We start from the raw sequence: 14,817 nt of genomic DNA, 5'->3' as shown, positions 1-14,817 counted from the left end.
ATCTACCAATTTGTAAGTTTATTGTCAATTACAAATATACTGAGTACTCAATTACAATTGCAAATATACTGAGTACTCAATTACAATTGCAAATCAAGCCGGAAATCTCAAATATTCCTCCACTACAAATCACGAGAAGATCGTGATAAAGTAAAATTCTCAAATTTAACAGATACAAACAACTAGACATCGATAATAGTAACAACAAATTAGACAAAACCCCAATAATGGTCAAATTCTCAAAATATCAACTTTAACAGACGAAATCCCAATAATGGTTAAATTCTCAAAACCTAACAAATTCTCAAATTAACAGATAAAAAAATTTGATGAACCCCAATAATGGTTAAATTAACGTTAAATTCAAGAAACATACAAATAATTGACAAACCAAGAATAGTATCAAAAAATCTCACCAAATTAAAACAAACTTAAATTAGGCACGCAATTTAACAGAGCATGTAAAACATAAGCTAGGTAGGGTCATTACCCAACATCGCCCATCGCCTCGCAATCGCCCAACGCCTCGCCATCGCCTCGCCCAGCGCCTCGCCCAGCGCCTCGCCCAGCGCCTCGCCATCGCCTCGCCCAGCCAACGACCTTACCCTCCACATTGATACGACATGCAAACCAAAAAAAAAAATCAGTTAGTTACTCAACAATTAATCGCTAAATTAAATCCTAAATACCCATTCCAATCAGAAAAAACTTGCGCCTATTTTACAAAATACCCTTAATCTGAGTTGAATTAGTTAAATTAGCGATTTTTGGCCCAACATCTTACATAAAAGCCTTAATCTGAGTTGGGAGAGGAATAGGCGGTGATTTCATTTGCTTCAACTTCTGGATTGATTGATAGTTTCCTTCCAAACACTCTTCATACATATATAACCATCAATTGCACTGCCACCTATACACAACAAATCAGAAACAAAAGTCTAAATTGGAATAAACCCATTATTTCGGATACAAAATCTTAAGAATTTAAATTCAATTCAACATGGAAATTCAGCATGTAACTTGGAGAAGGTGAGAAACTAAATGAAGCACTAACCTCCTCGATGCTGCCGTCATCCGCAGTTGTATTGAAAGAATCCAAGCCTACGTTCAGCTCTTCTTCTAAATCATCTATGTATATGGGTTTGATAAACGATGAAGGAGAGAAAAGATGAAGGAGAGAAAAGATGGAGATCTGATAAACGATGAGAGAGAAGGGAGGCAACAAATGAAAATAAGTTTGACTTGGGAGAGGAACGGCGGATAACAACAACAACATCAGATAGGGTTTCTGTTGTTAAGTATGGAAAGGATTGGGCTTTGAGAACAAAATGGGCCTCTGTTTTAAACTGTACTAAAACGAAAATTTGTACCTCTATTATGGTGGTTTATAAAATAAACGGAACCAAATACGGAGTATCATCTAAAGTTCGAATACTAATACGAAAATTTAAAAAAAAAACACAAGTTATGTTTGACTTTCCTTTTAGTAAAAAAGCATATAAAAAAAAACATTCAAATACAATATTGAATTTAATTTAAATATAAACTTTCGTTTAAGTAAAACAGAAAAGCGAAAGGAAACAACATAAAATATTTAATTTATTTTAAAATTATACGTTCGTTTTAGCAAAAAAGGAAAAAAATGCATCAAAATGAATATTTTCATTTATCCGTTTATATATTGCAACAAAATTACAATGCAAACAACTTATAGTAACCAAATTAATGTGTAGTTTTAGAGTTTCATAATGGACGAGAATGGAGATCAATGTATGCAAGATCAAAGGTCGATATGGAGGGATAAAAAAAGACAACAGAGAAAATCACTCACTCCAGAACAAAGAGATCGTCAAAATGCAAAAAGACGACTCAGCTATGCATGTGAAAACCAATCAGATGTTATAGCTACTCCTGAAAGCCAACCTCAAACTCCATGTTCGGAAGGGCCTGTGATTGTTACCAATACTCCCAACACTTTGGGAGTTAGAAGGGCTATGGCAGACATCACAAATCGTGCCCACAATGTCACGACTGGATGTGAAAGGCGTGAACGTAAGAAATCTGAACATAATCAATTCATTTTAAGTATGTAAACATGACAACTTACCTAACCAATCAAAAACATGATTTGATAATGCAGTGCAACCTATTGATGAACTTCGTTTACTCGATACTCGGGCAAATCTAGAAAATCGGTTTTTTAGTGTCTGTGAAAGTAGTGCACCCACCGTGACCATCCCAGACCCAACATCAAACTGAAGCGGCATGCCCAATAGATTCTTTTGTGTTGGCGAGAGCAGTACAACCAATGCACGTATAACATACCCTACTTCAGACGATGTGGAATTGCCGCGTTTTGTTGAGGCGGAAAATGAAATACGCATGCCTGGCATATTATTCAATGTCGGTGAAAGTCGTGCAATCGACACCAACAACATATCAAACCCCATTTCTGATGATATAAGGGTCTGGAAAGTAGGGAGAACTGGTTATAGAAATTGTGCAAGAAATTACCAAGAGAGTCAAGGAGTTCCTATATTCAGTTTGCCACCCATGAAAACATGTCCGCATTGCCAAGCACGACTTTTCCATTGTGAATCTCCTGAACTATGTTGCTTAAGTGGGAAGGTCAACTTACCTGATTTTCCATTATCCTCTGATATGCTTGATTTATATTCTGATCAATCGGAATATGGGGCTCATTTTAGGCAAAACATTCGTAAGTACAACCATGTCTTTTCATTCACTTCAATGGGAGTTCATTTAGATGACGAACTAGCAAATGCACGTCAAGGCGTTTACACATTCCGTGCACAAGGTTCAATTTACCATCGTATTGGAGGTTTTTTACCTTTGAACGAAGGAGATCGTCCTCGATTTCTTCAACTCTACATTTATGATACTGAGCATGAAAATGAAAATCGTGCAGCAGAGAATTCATCATTACGCCTCGATGTCATCGACAGAATCAAGAATATTTTGAATGCTCACAATCCTTTTGTCCACAATCTCTGTCATCTTGCTCAGCGTAGTGACTTAAGTGATTGCAAATTTGTCATCAAAGAGCAACCTACAAATAAACATCAATACTCGATGCCGACAGCTTCGCAAGTAGCAGCAGTTGTCGTTGGAGGTGATGACATTTCCAACTTGAAGGATAGGGACATCATGGTAGAGTCAGTAACTGGGCAACTAAGTTATATCAAAGACACTGCCGGTTATTATGACCCACTGCAGTATCCTCTATTGTTCCCTTATGGTTCTTACGGCTGGGATTTAAACAGTCGAAGTTCCACTGGTAAGAAGTTGACATGCCGGGAATTCTATGCATACATGTTTCAGGTGCATATTTCTAATAACTCTTTTTTAAGCCTTATCCTAAAAATCATATACTTAGACCTTTATGACCAAAACAAGTATTTTGTGTTATAGATGCGACAACATCTTGATTCTCTAATCTTAAGAGGCGGTCGTCTACTGCAACAATTTATTGTCGATAACTGTGTCAAAATGCAAGCCAATAACTTGAGGTGGATTGCACTCAACCAAGATAAGATACGTGCTGATTTGTACAAGGGTTTAGAGGATTCTTTACATGCTGGAGAGCATAACACAGGTCCATATTGATTTAAGTTAATCAATTATATTACACTCAATAATTCATACATTGTTTCACATAATTCATATAATGTCTATTTGCAGAAAATGTTGGACGATGGACCATACTACCATCTTCATTCGTTGGAAGTCCAAGAGATATGCACCAGAGGTATCAAGATGCCATGGCATTGGTTCATAAGTTCGGCAAGCCCGATATATTTCTTACAATGACATGCAATCCATCTTGGCCAGAGATACAATCAGAATTGTTGGCCGGACAAGTTCCAAACGATCGTCCAGATCTGCTGACACGAGTTTTTCATGCTAAACTTGAAGAGTTGAAAAAGGATGTTCTCGAAAGGGGCGTCCTCGGAACGGTTGTTGCTTATGTATATGTGATTGAATTCCAAAAGAGGGGTCTTCCACATGTTCATATGTTATTAATTCTTGATCAAAATGACAAGCTAACCACTCCGGATGACTTTGATAAGATTGTGAGAGCAGTGATTCCTGATGAACAACAAGAACCAAAATTGTATAAGGCAGTTCTTAAACACATGATTCATGGCCCATGTGGTGTTCTCAACCACAAATCCCCGTGTATGAAACAAGGAAGTTGTAAGAAAGGATTCCCTAAGGAATTCTCTAATGATACAAAGCAAGGCAATGACTCATATCCTCTTTACCGTCGTCCACAAGATCGTCCAGCAGTACCGTTGCGTGAGAATTCACGAGTTCGTGTAGATAATCGGTGGGTAGTCCCATATAATCCTTTTTTGCTCTTAAAGTACGATTGTCACATCAATATTGAGATATGCAGCAGCATCAAGTGTGTCAAATATCTGTATAAGTACATCCATAAGGGTTCAGATAGAGTTTCAATGGAAGTTCATAACGGAGATGAGATTGCACAATATGTTGATGCACGGTGGATTTGTGCACCCGAAGCTATGTGGAAACTTTACAAATTCCCCATGACTAGAATATGTCCTGCCGTAGATCGTTTGCAGGTTCATTTGCCAAACATGCATCAAGTGAGGTTCGAAGGGAACCAGCAAATCTCAAGCGTGTTAGCGAACCCAAGAAACTCAGACGATGCTCACTGAATTTTTCAAGATGAATTCAGTCGATCCAAATGCAAGGAAATATCTTTATCGAGAATTTCCTGAGCATTACAGATGGTTAACGAGTTCACGTGAATGGCAGAAGAGAAAAAGTACACAACGAGTTATGGGTCGATTGTATGTAGCTTCACCATTGGAAGGAGAACGATTTTATTTGAGAATGTTACTCAATCATGTGAGGGAGCGTACATCGTTCGAACATTTAAGAACGATCAATGGCGTTACACACCCTACATTCAGGGCTGCAGCTGAAGCCCTCGGTCTAATCGAGAATGACGAAAGCATTCGTCAATGTCTTTTAGAAGCATGTTCAGTACGAATGCCATCTGCATTACGTCGGTTATTTGCAACCATATTGGTATATTGTCAACCAACTGGATTACGAGCACTCTGGGATGAGTTTTTCCCTTACATGGTTGAGGATTATCCAGCCTCAAACACAACAAGTAATTATGTTTTCCTCACTAACAAACTTTTGCAAGACATAGATAGGTTATTAAGACCACTTAGAAAAAGGATTTCTGACTACACAGAGTTGCCAAGCTTACCCGAATGTACTGATGATATTGACGAACTTCCTTCTATCATGGAAGAGTACTTTTCTGTTCCGGTTCCAGATGAGGATTTGGCATGCGTTGGCACTCTCAATAGTGACCAACAAGTTGCATACGACACAATAATGAATGCTGTCATTTCAAAGGCTGGCTGTTCTTTCTTCGTCGATGGTCCTGGGGGCACCGGAAAAACATTTTTATACAAAGCCCTTCTTGCTACTGTAAAAAGTAGAGGCGAAATAGCTATCCCCACTGCAACATCTGGAATTGCAGCAACGTTGTTGCACCAGGGAAGAACATCACATTCGACTTTTCAGCTCCCACTTAATCCAGACAGCTCATCAACTTGCTCATTTACCAAACGTTCTAAAACTGCAATTCTCCTAAAAAATTCTGCTATTATCGTATGGGATGAGGCCCCAATGACACACAGATATCAATTTGAAGCTGTTGATCGATCACTCAAGGATTTAATGGGGAATGACTTGCCGTTTGGGGGGAAAATTATTGTGTTCGGTGGTGATTTCAGACAGGTTTTACCGGTGGTTCGAAATGGAACTAGAGCTCAAATGATTGACGCATCTTTTGTCAGGTCCCCTATGTGGAGACACATTCGTATTTTGCGTTTGAGAGAAAATATGAGATCAATTGATGATAACGGCTTTGCTAATTTCTTACTCTCTGTTGGGAATGGTAATGAACCTACTGTTTCAGATCAGATGATAAGGTTACCCACTGCCATGATTATACCAACAGTGGCAGATAGTTCTATCGAGGCTTTGATCGACCAGGTCTTTCCAAATTTAAGTGAGCACGTTGGTGATGGAAATTTTATAGTTGAAAGGGCGATCATCACACCCCTGAACGAAGACGCTGATAGAATAAATAATAAGGTTGTCGAAAAGTTTCTCGGAGAAGGAAAAACGTATTATTCGTTTGATTCTGTTCATGAAGATAAGAGAAATTTGTATCAACAAGAGTTTTTGAATTCGATTTCTGCGTCGGGATTGCCTCCCCATGCTCTCACCCTGAAACCTGGGGTACCCTTAATGCTTTTGAGAAATATTGATCCTAAACATGGTCTTTGCAATGGAACACGGTTGCTTTGCCATTCATTAAAGGACAATTTCATTGATGCTGAGATTTTAACCGGACATTCTAGGGGGAACAGAGTGTTTTTGCCAAGAATTCCCTTGAAAACTGCTGAAGATATTAAATTGCCATTCGAGATGGTCAGAAAGCAATTTCCTGTGAAGTTGAGTTTTGCCTTGACTATCAACAAGTCTCAGGGACAAACTATTCCACATGTTGGGATATTCCTCCCTGATCATGTATTTAGCCACGGCCAGCTATATGTGGCATTATCACGAGGAATTTCAGAGAACACGACAATGATCGTGGTAGAAAAGGGAAAGGTTCAAGGTTGTGAAGGCATATTCACTAAAAATATTGTGTACAAAGAAGTTTTGTTGTCTTATGATTAGAGATACGGAATTAAAGTATTATTTTTTATTTCCCAATTTTGTAATAAACGTTATTGTATTCTTGACATTGAGTAGTTTTTGTAATAATAATTGATTTACCATATAGCTACGGGCGAATTGAGAGATGTGAATTTTATATATCGGAGTAATTAAATGTTTTCATGTACATAACTTTCTTTTCATGTGATATACCTATTCATACGTTGTGAATTTCGGTTTATGTAATTCTAATTTTATTCTGAACTAACTTTACAGGATGACAGAGTACCATTATCCAACTTTTGAGCATTTATATCCTAGCGGGGTACAACGATATGATGTACGAGCCCGACTGATTCGCAATTATGATATTTTCAACTATAACCATAAAGGAACAACCAAGCAAACATGGAAAATGATTTTTGTCGATGTTGAGGTAAATGACCTTACGCTTCATTCAAATTTTCATTGAATCTGAACTATATCATAACTTTTTCATGTGTTTCCTTTTGTAGGGTCAGGCCATACAGTGCAATATTTTCGGCCCCGCGATTGAAAAGTTTATAGGACGGTTTCAAGAGGGATTCATTTATATACTCCTTGCTGTACAAGTGATATTTGCTGAAGGGAAAAACAAAATTGTCCCCAATTGGAAACAGATGATCATCAAAGAAGAAACAAATGTGATACGTGAAGAGGAGGATGACATTTCCATACCTTCATTCCACTACAATTTGGTTCAGTTGAACCGATTAAGTTGTCACATCGACTGTACTGATAGAGTTTATGGTACTTTTGTTTGCCTTTTTTCAATATTTAGTTATCATGCATATGTCGTTTATTAATTGAAACATTGATGATGTTTTAGATGCAATGGGATTGGTCCTATACGTTTCACCGGTTGAGAATATTGGTGTGGATTCATTTAAGCGAGACGTGGCAATAATGGATACAACGTAAGTCCTCTAAATTATTAAAATGTTAATTACAAATCGAATTTACCTTTATTTCGGTAAATTTGTCTTAATATTGTTTTAATTTCTACTTGCAGCTGGACTGTTATTAAATTAACACTTTGGAATGATTTTGTGCACGTTCTTGATGAAAATCTTAATCATGTTGACGTGGCACCAATCATTGTAGCATGTGGTCTGCATGTCAAGAGCTTCTATGGTACATCATCCAAATTAAATTATATAGTAAATGCTGTCTTTTTAATATGTAGTTTAAAGTATAATATACAGCTGTGATAATATTTCTAATTGATAAATACAAACAGGTACATATCTTTCCACGGGATACCACACTAGGGTTTATGTTAACCCGGTTAATGAAAAAACAACATCCTTATCTACATGGTACGCACAATCTCGCCAAATACATGTACAACATAACCTTAAGTATTATGCTCACAAATTTTTTCACGTATAGGTATAAATCGGAAAATTGGCAAAGATAAGGAGAGATTGGTTTCGTTCGCCGACTTTTTCGTTAAAGTCGTCGATTGATATTTCTAACACTCCCCGTATCCGATTATCTCAATTTCCCAGCGTGAGAAAGGTATCGTTTTTAACCTTGAAGTTTGAGTGTTGTCAACAAATTAAATACGGTATTATGTACTTAATTGTCGGACTTTGCGTCTTTTTTTTGGTAGGTTCAATACTGTCGAGTTGTTGCATATGCATGTCGCGTTGATAGTGTTGATAACATCATATATGAGGCATGCAATCGTTGCCTAAAAAAGGTTGTCATTTTTCAAGGACTACAAAAATGTCAATCTTGCAATCTCACCAACACTGTAACTATCCCAAGGTAACTATCTAAATTTTTTTTATACTTAAACACACATTATATATTGGTAAATATCTATATTAATAAATTGATTTAATTTCGTTTTATAGGTTGCTTCTTCGACTTACCATATTTGATAAAAGTGGTAATTTGAAAGTCACAATATTACACGATCTTGCACAACACCTTTTAGGTTGTTTAGCTACTGAAATAAAATCAGTACTTCAACAGGTTTCAATCTAATACTCTAACAACATAATTGTTTTAAAAATATTAGCTCATGTTGATTTTACATTTGAATATATTTTTTAACGTTCATGCAGCCTAATGGACGTAATCGAGTGATGGAAAAAGTATTTGCATGTTTCGGAAACAGAGCTTTTTCATGGGTGCTACATCCACCAATTGGAGATTTTAATCCTGAACATTCGTATACGGTTGGATATGTGTTGCATGTCGATTGGGCGGAGGAGTGCATGTGGTTAAACAAATATATTGCGAGCAAAAAAAGAAAATGATATTTACTATTTTGTATGTACTTCAATTTTGATTTTTCAATAGGATATGTTAGTTGTATCAAAATAATGTTAATTTTTTTTAATAGCTTTAAATTCGTCATGTAAGGCTACGAGTATTGTATGACCTCAATGTCGCAAAATATGGACTTTGCGAATGATTATTAGTGTCTAAAATTTGTAAAATTTCGCAAGCATCGCGTGCATGAAATAATAGGCACAATAAAGTTTCTAAAATTCACGCACGCATCGCGTGCATAAAATACTAGTCTAATTACAGCACAACTTATACATCCCTAGAAGAGTACATGAGTGAGCCCTTAATGAAAGCGCACCAATTAAGCCCATGCTGATAGGACCCTAGTAGTATATCAACTACCCACAAGGATCACTTCCAAGACAATCAACCAAACAATATAACTCCAATACACCACAAATAATCCACCAAACAAATAACCTATAAATCAAACAATAATGGACAACAAGAAACAATCAAATGCGAAAGAACAAAAACAATCAACACACACGAATTATACGTGAAAAACCCCTTTGATGTGAAGAGTAAAAACCACGGGACTTGTGAGGAGTCAACCCTTGTCGCCTTCTCTTATTATGAAAAAATTGATGGCAAAAGAACCCAAATTAAATCAGACATACAAAGCTTAACAACCCACCAACACTTTCATACATAACAGATGAACAATTAAGAGACAAGAGATGAAGAATATCACTAAAAAACGTAGGTTATGTCCAGCAGCGACCACGGACAAACCAGAGCTCAAAACGACGATCCAACTGTCAAACTGAGGCCCTATGTATCCTCAACAAGCTGACCAAAAATCAGAACGATCCGATAGTTGAATCTTCGGCAAACGGCAGTTTCCTGATGACTGCCTTGAAAGCTACAAACACCTCTCTTCTCTTTCTCTTCTCTCCTTTTTTGTGTGTTTTTCTGATTTTCTCACACTCCGTTGCTGCCTCTCGAGTCAGGCAAAGGTTATCCTAAACTTCACAATGAAGCTTCAATATAATGTTAGGTTATGATACATATGACAATTCATAAATCATGCGGAAAAACCATAAAGCCAGGAAAACATATTATTTACACATAATCATTTAGCATAGTTTAGATGCATACTCTTTGTTGCGTGCCTTCCCTAGCTGCGCCCGAACCGAACAAGAACAAGTCTTTAGGACTCCAAGTGTCGTCCCTCCGTAGATAGTCCACAGCACGTCCGGATCCGCCTTAAGATTGACCAGCTAGAATCGCCCTTAAGGTTCTACTTATTTTCGGCTAAATGGGCAAGAGTTATGGCTGATTTTGTGCTTAAAAATCCTAGCTTTGAATACTTGAAAACTTATGTATAAACAATGACCCTAGGCCCTTATTTATAGAGGTATGGAAAGAGAATTGGAATCCTATTAGGATACCAATTTATTTAATTAGAATCCTGCTAGGACTCTATTTAAATAAACTTTATCTAATAGGTTTAGGATTTAATCTTTTATTGAATCCCGATAGCTTTAGGATTCGCACACGAGCATCGCACGAGCACCGTACACCCGCGCAGGCCTTGCGGCCCACGCTGAGCGCACAGCGCTCAGCCCATGCTACTATCCGCGCGCGCCCATGGCTTCGGCTGGGCCTGGCTTGCGCTGGGCCTGGTCAAGGTTTGGCGTGTGTTGGTGATGCGTGTGGCTTGCTGGGCGATGGCCTGGCTTCGTGCTGGGCCTTCGTCTAGCGAGCCTCGTCCGATGCTAATTCGTACGATACGCTTTCGATTAAATTCCCGATTCCGGAATTTATTTCCGATACGAACAATATTTAATATTTCCGATTCCGGAATTAATTTCCGTTTCGAACAAATATTTAATATTTCCGTTTCCGGAATTATTTTCCGATTCTGATAATATTTCCGTTTCTGACAATATTTCCGTTTCCGGCAATATTTCCGATTCCGGCAATATTTCCATTTCCGATAATATTTTCCGATACGTACCATGTTTCCGTTTCCGGCAACATCTACGACTTGGATAATATTTATATTTCCGATACGATCCATATTTCCGTTTCCGGCAATATCATCGTTTCCGGAGTATTCATTTCTTGCCTGTGACGATCTCAGCTCCCACTGAAACCAAGATCCGTCGATTCCGAATATCCATAGATGGAGTATTTAATTCCATTAAATACTTGATCCGTTTACGTACTATTTGTGTGACCCTACGGGTTCAGTCAAGAGTAAGCTGTGGATTAATATCATTAATTCCACTTGAACTGAAGCGGCCTCTAGCTAGGCATTCAGCTCACTTGATCTCACTGAATTATTAACTTGTTAATTAATACTGAACCGCATTTATTAGACTTAACATTGAATGCATACTTGGACCAAGGGCATTATTTCCTTCAGTCTCCCACTTGTCCTTAGGGACAAGTGTGCATTTCCTAATTCCTTTGTCGCTCGATGCTTGCTCTTGAACATAAGGTAAGAGTTGTCATCCTTATTATGTCCAGAGGTGTTCCTCGGTTTCAGAGTTCAACTGATCAAATAAACAGATAATCATAGCCTATGATTCATCCGAGCACGGCCATGCATTTCACAGTTTCTAGCTCTCCGAGTGGCCTTGTACAACTTTTAAGCATCTCATCCCGATTCATGGGAGGACAATCCCAATCTTGCGATCTTGAGATTAGACTTCGTTTGATAGGTGATTACCTGAGCGTTGCCTCTATAGCCTCCTTTTACGGTGCGACGGTTGGTCAACGTCAAAGCAACCAGTTCTCAAACAAGTAATCTCAAATCACTCAGGTATTGAGGATTTAGTGTCTAATAATTTTAATGAAATTTACTTATGACAGATTCTCATCTCTTACAGTAAAGTTTCATAGGTCTTGTCCGATACTAGTCTTCCCAAAGTAAGTATCTATGCAAATGATTATGACATTGCCATGTCCACATAGTTCAAGAAACAGAACTACTAGTCATTTTGCATTCTAATCGTCTAACGTTTTCTATGCGTCCAATTTTATAGAAAACTCCGACTAGGGACCATTTTCAACTTTTGACATTCAAGTTCACTTGATATACATTTCTTAGTCACAGGACTGGTCCTGACAGTCTATCTTGAATATATTGTCAAATTGAAGGGACTCATCATTTAATAAACCACAAATTAAATGGAAAAATGAATTCTTTTCATTTATTGTGAATGATTAACCAATAATGTTTTACAAAGATTTAAACTCTAAAGCTTTAAAACATTAAACAGGAATATCAAAGCCATTCTCCAATATGCTTGATTCCCATAGCTGCAGTGTGCGAGTTGTGCTTCGCCTGCGGCAGAGGTTTAGTTAATGGATCTGATATGTTGTCATCAGTTCCAATCTTGTTTATCTCGACTTCTTTTCTTTCAACAAACTCTCGTAGAAGGTGAAATCTACGAAGTACATGCTTGACTCTCTGGTGGTGTCTAGGCTCCTTTGCCTATGCAATAGCTCCGTTATTATCACAATACAGGGCTATTGGTCCTTTAATGGAGGGGACTACACCAAGTTCACCTATGAACTTCCTTAGCCATATAGCTTCCTTTGCTGCTTAATGTGCAGCAATGTACTCCGCTTCAGTTGTAGAATCCGCAATGGTGCTTTGCTTAGCACTTTTCCAGCTTACTGCACCCCCGTTGAGGCAGAAGACAAACCCAGACTGTGATCTGAAATCATCTTTGTCGGTTTGGAAACTTGCGTCCGTATAGCCTTTAACAATTAATTCATCATCTCCACCATAGACCAGGAAGTCATCTTTGTGCCTTTTCAGGTACTTCAGAATATTCTTGGCAGCAGTCCAATGTGCCTCTCCTGGGTCTGACTGGTATCTGCTCGTAGCACTGAATGCGTACGCAACATCCGGGCGTGTACATATCATAGCATACATTATTGAACCAATCAATGATGCATATGGAATCCCATTCATTCGTCTACGCTCATCAAGTGTTTTTGGGCACTAAGTCTTGCTTAGAGTTATTCCATGAGACATGGGTAGGTAGCCTCGCTTGGAGTCTGCCATCTTGAACCTATCAAGCACCTTATTGATATAAGTGCTTTGACTAAGTCCAATCATCTTTTTAGATCTATCTCTGTAAATCTTGATGCCCAATATGTACTGTGCTTCTCCTAGATCCTTCATCGAAAAACATTTCCCAAGCCAAATCTTGACAGAGTTCAACATAGGAATGTCATTTCCGATAAGTAATATGTCGTCGATATATAATACTAGGAAAGCAATTTTGCTCCCACTGACCTTCTTGTATACACAAGATTCGTCTGCGTTTTTGATGAAACCAAAGTCACTGACTGCTTCATCAAAACGTATATTCCAGCTCCTGGATGCCTGCTTCAATCCGTAGATTGACTTCTTTAGCTTGCATACCTTTTTAGCATTCTGTGGATCCTCAAAACCTTCAGGCTGTGTCATAAACACAGTTTCTGTTAAAACGCCGTTTAAGAAAGCAGTTTTGACATCCATCTGCCATATTTCGTAATCGTAATATGCAGCGATTGCAAACATTATCCGAATAGACTTTAGCATTGCAACTGGTGAAAAGGTTTCATCATAATCCACACTGTGGACTTGCCTGTAACCTTTTGCAACCAATCTAGCTTTGAAAACTTCAAGTTTCCCATCCTTGTCCTTTTTCAGTTTGAAAACCCATTTGCTTCCAATGGCTTGGTAGCCATCTGGCAAATCGACCAAATCCCATACTTGGTTTTCAGACATGGAGTCTAATTCAGATTGCATGGCTTCTTGCCATTGCTTGGAGCTAGGGCTCGTCATAGCTTGTTTGTAAGTCGCAGGTTCATCACTTTCAAGTAATAGAACGTCATAGCTCTCGTTCGTCAAAATACCTAAGTACCTTTCCGGTTGAGATCTATATCTTTGCGATCTACGCGGGGTAACATTTCTAGATTGACCATGATTCTCACCAGATTCTTCTAAAGATCTCTGAGTTTCATCCTGAATGTCATCTTGAGCATTCTCTAGAGTTTGTTGTTCGACTCGAATTTCTTCGAGGTCTACTTTTCTCCCACTTGCCATTTTGGAAATGTGATCTTTCTCCAAAAAGACACCATCTCGAGCAACAAACATTTTGTTCTCAGATGTATTGTAGAAGTAATACCCCTTTGTTTCCTTTGGATAGCCCACAAGGATACATTTGTCAGATTTTGGATGAAGTTTGTCTGAAATTAATCGTTTGACGTATACTTCACATCCCCAAATCTTAAGAAAAGACACATTTGGAGGCTTTCCAAACCATAATTCGTATGGAGTCTTTTCGACAGCTTTAGACGGAGCTCTATTTATAGTGAGTGCAGCTGTATTTAGTGCATGTCCCCAAAATTCTAATGGAAGTTTGGCCTGACCCATCATTGACCTGACCATGTCTAGCAAGGTTCTGTTCCTCCGTTCCGACACACCGTTCCATTGTGGTGTTCCAGGAGGAGTCAATTCTGATAGAATTCCACATTCTTTCAGATGGTCATCAAATTCATAGCTCAGATATTCACCGCCTCTATCAGACCACAATGCCTTAATCTTCTTGCCTAATTGATTCTCTACTTCACTCTGAAATTCCTTGAATTTGTCAAAGGATTCAGACTTATGCTTCATTAGGTAGACATAACCATATCTACTGAAGTCATCAGTGAAAGTGATAAAGTAGCTGAAACCACCTCTAGCATTTATACTCATTGGTCCACATACATCTGTATGGA

General features: G+C 38.2%; 3 protein-coding genes across 3 annotated transcripts; all 3 read left to right on the top strand.

Annotated features, from left to right (window-relative positions):
• Positions 1-2,265: 2,265 nt before the first annotated feature.
• On the top strand, positions 2,266-4,706 carry LOC130467524 (uncharacterized). Its single transcript, XM_056836051.1, has 3 exons — positions 2,266-3,342; positions 3,433-3,616; positions 3,703-4,706. Exons 1-3 carry the CDS (start codon positions 2,266-2,268, stop codon positions 4,704-4,706), a joined length of 2,265 nt encoding a protein of 754 aa, XP_056692029.1.
• A 10-nt stretch (positions 4,707-4,716) lies between these two features.
• LOC130467523 (uncharacterized) lies at positions 4,717-6,762 on the top strand. The gene has a single exon (XM_056836050.1). The coding sequence runs from the start codon at positions 4,717-4,719 to the stop codon at positions 6,760-6,762; it is 2,046 nt and encodes a 681-aa protein (XP_056692028.1).
• Positions 6,763-7,530: 768 nt separating this feature from the next.
• On the top strand, positions 7,531-9,197 carry LOC130466991 (replication protein A 70 kDa DNA-binding subunit B-like). The gene is made up of 7 exons (XM_056835509.1): positions 7,531-7,697; positions 7,793-7,914; positions 8,021-8,104; positions 8,177-8,301; positions 8,396-8,553; positions 8,643-8,763; positions 8,856-9,197. Exons 1-7 carry the CDS (start codon positions 7,615-7,617, stop codon positions 9,048-9,050), a joined length of 888 nt encoding a protein of 295 aa, XP_056691487.1. The 5' UTR covers positions 7,531-7,614; the 3' UTR covers positions 9,051-9,197.
• The last annotated feature ends 5,620 nt before the right edge of the window (positions 9,198-14,817 follow it).

The sequence above is a fragment of the Spinacia oleracea genome, chromosome 2 (assembly GCF_020520425.1).
Source record: "Spinacia oleracea cultivar Varoflay chromosome 2, BTI_SOV_V1, whole genome shotgun sequence".
NCBI lineage: Eukaryota > Viridiplantae > Streptophyta > Magnoliopsida > Caryophyllales > Amaranthaceae > Spinacia > Spinacia oleracea.
Note: the sequence above shows the minus strand (reverse complement) of the source record. Positions and strands in the feature narration are given on the sequence as shown.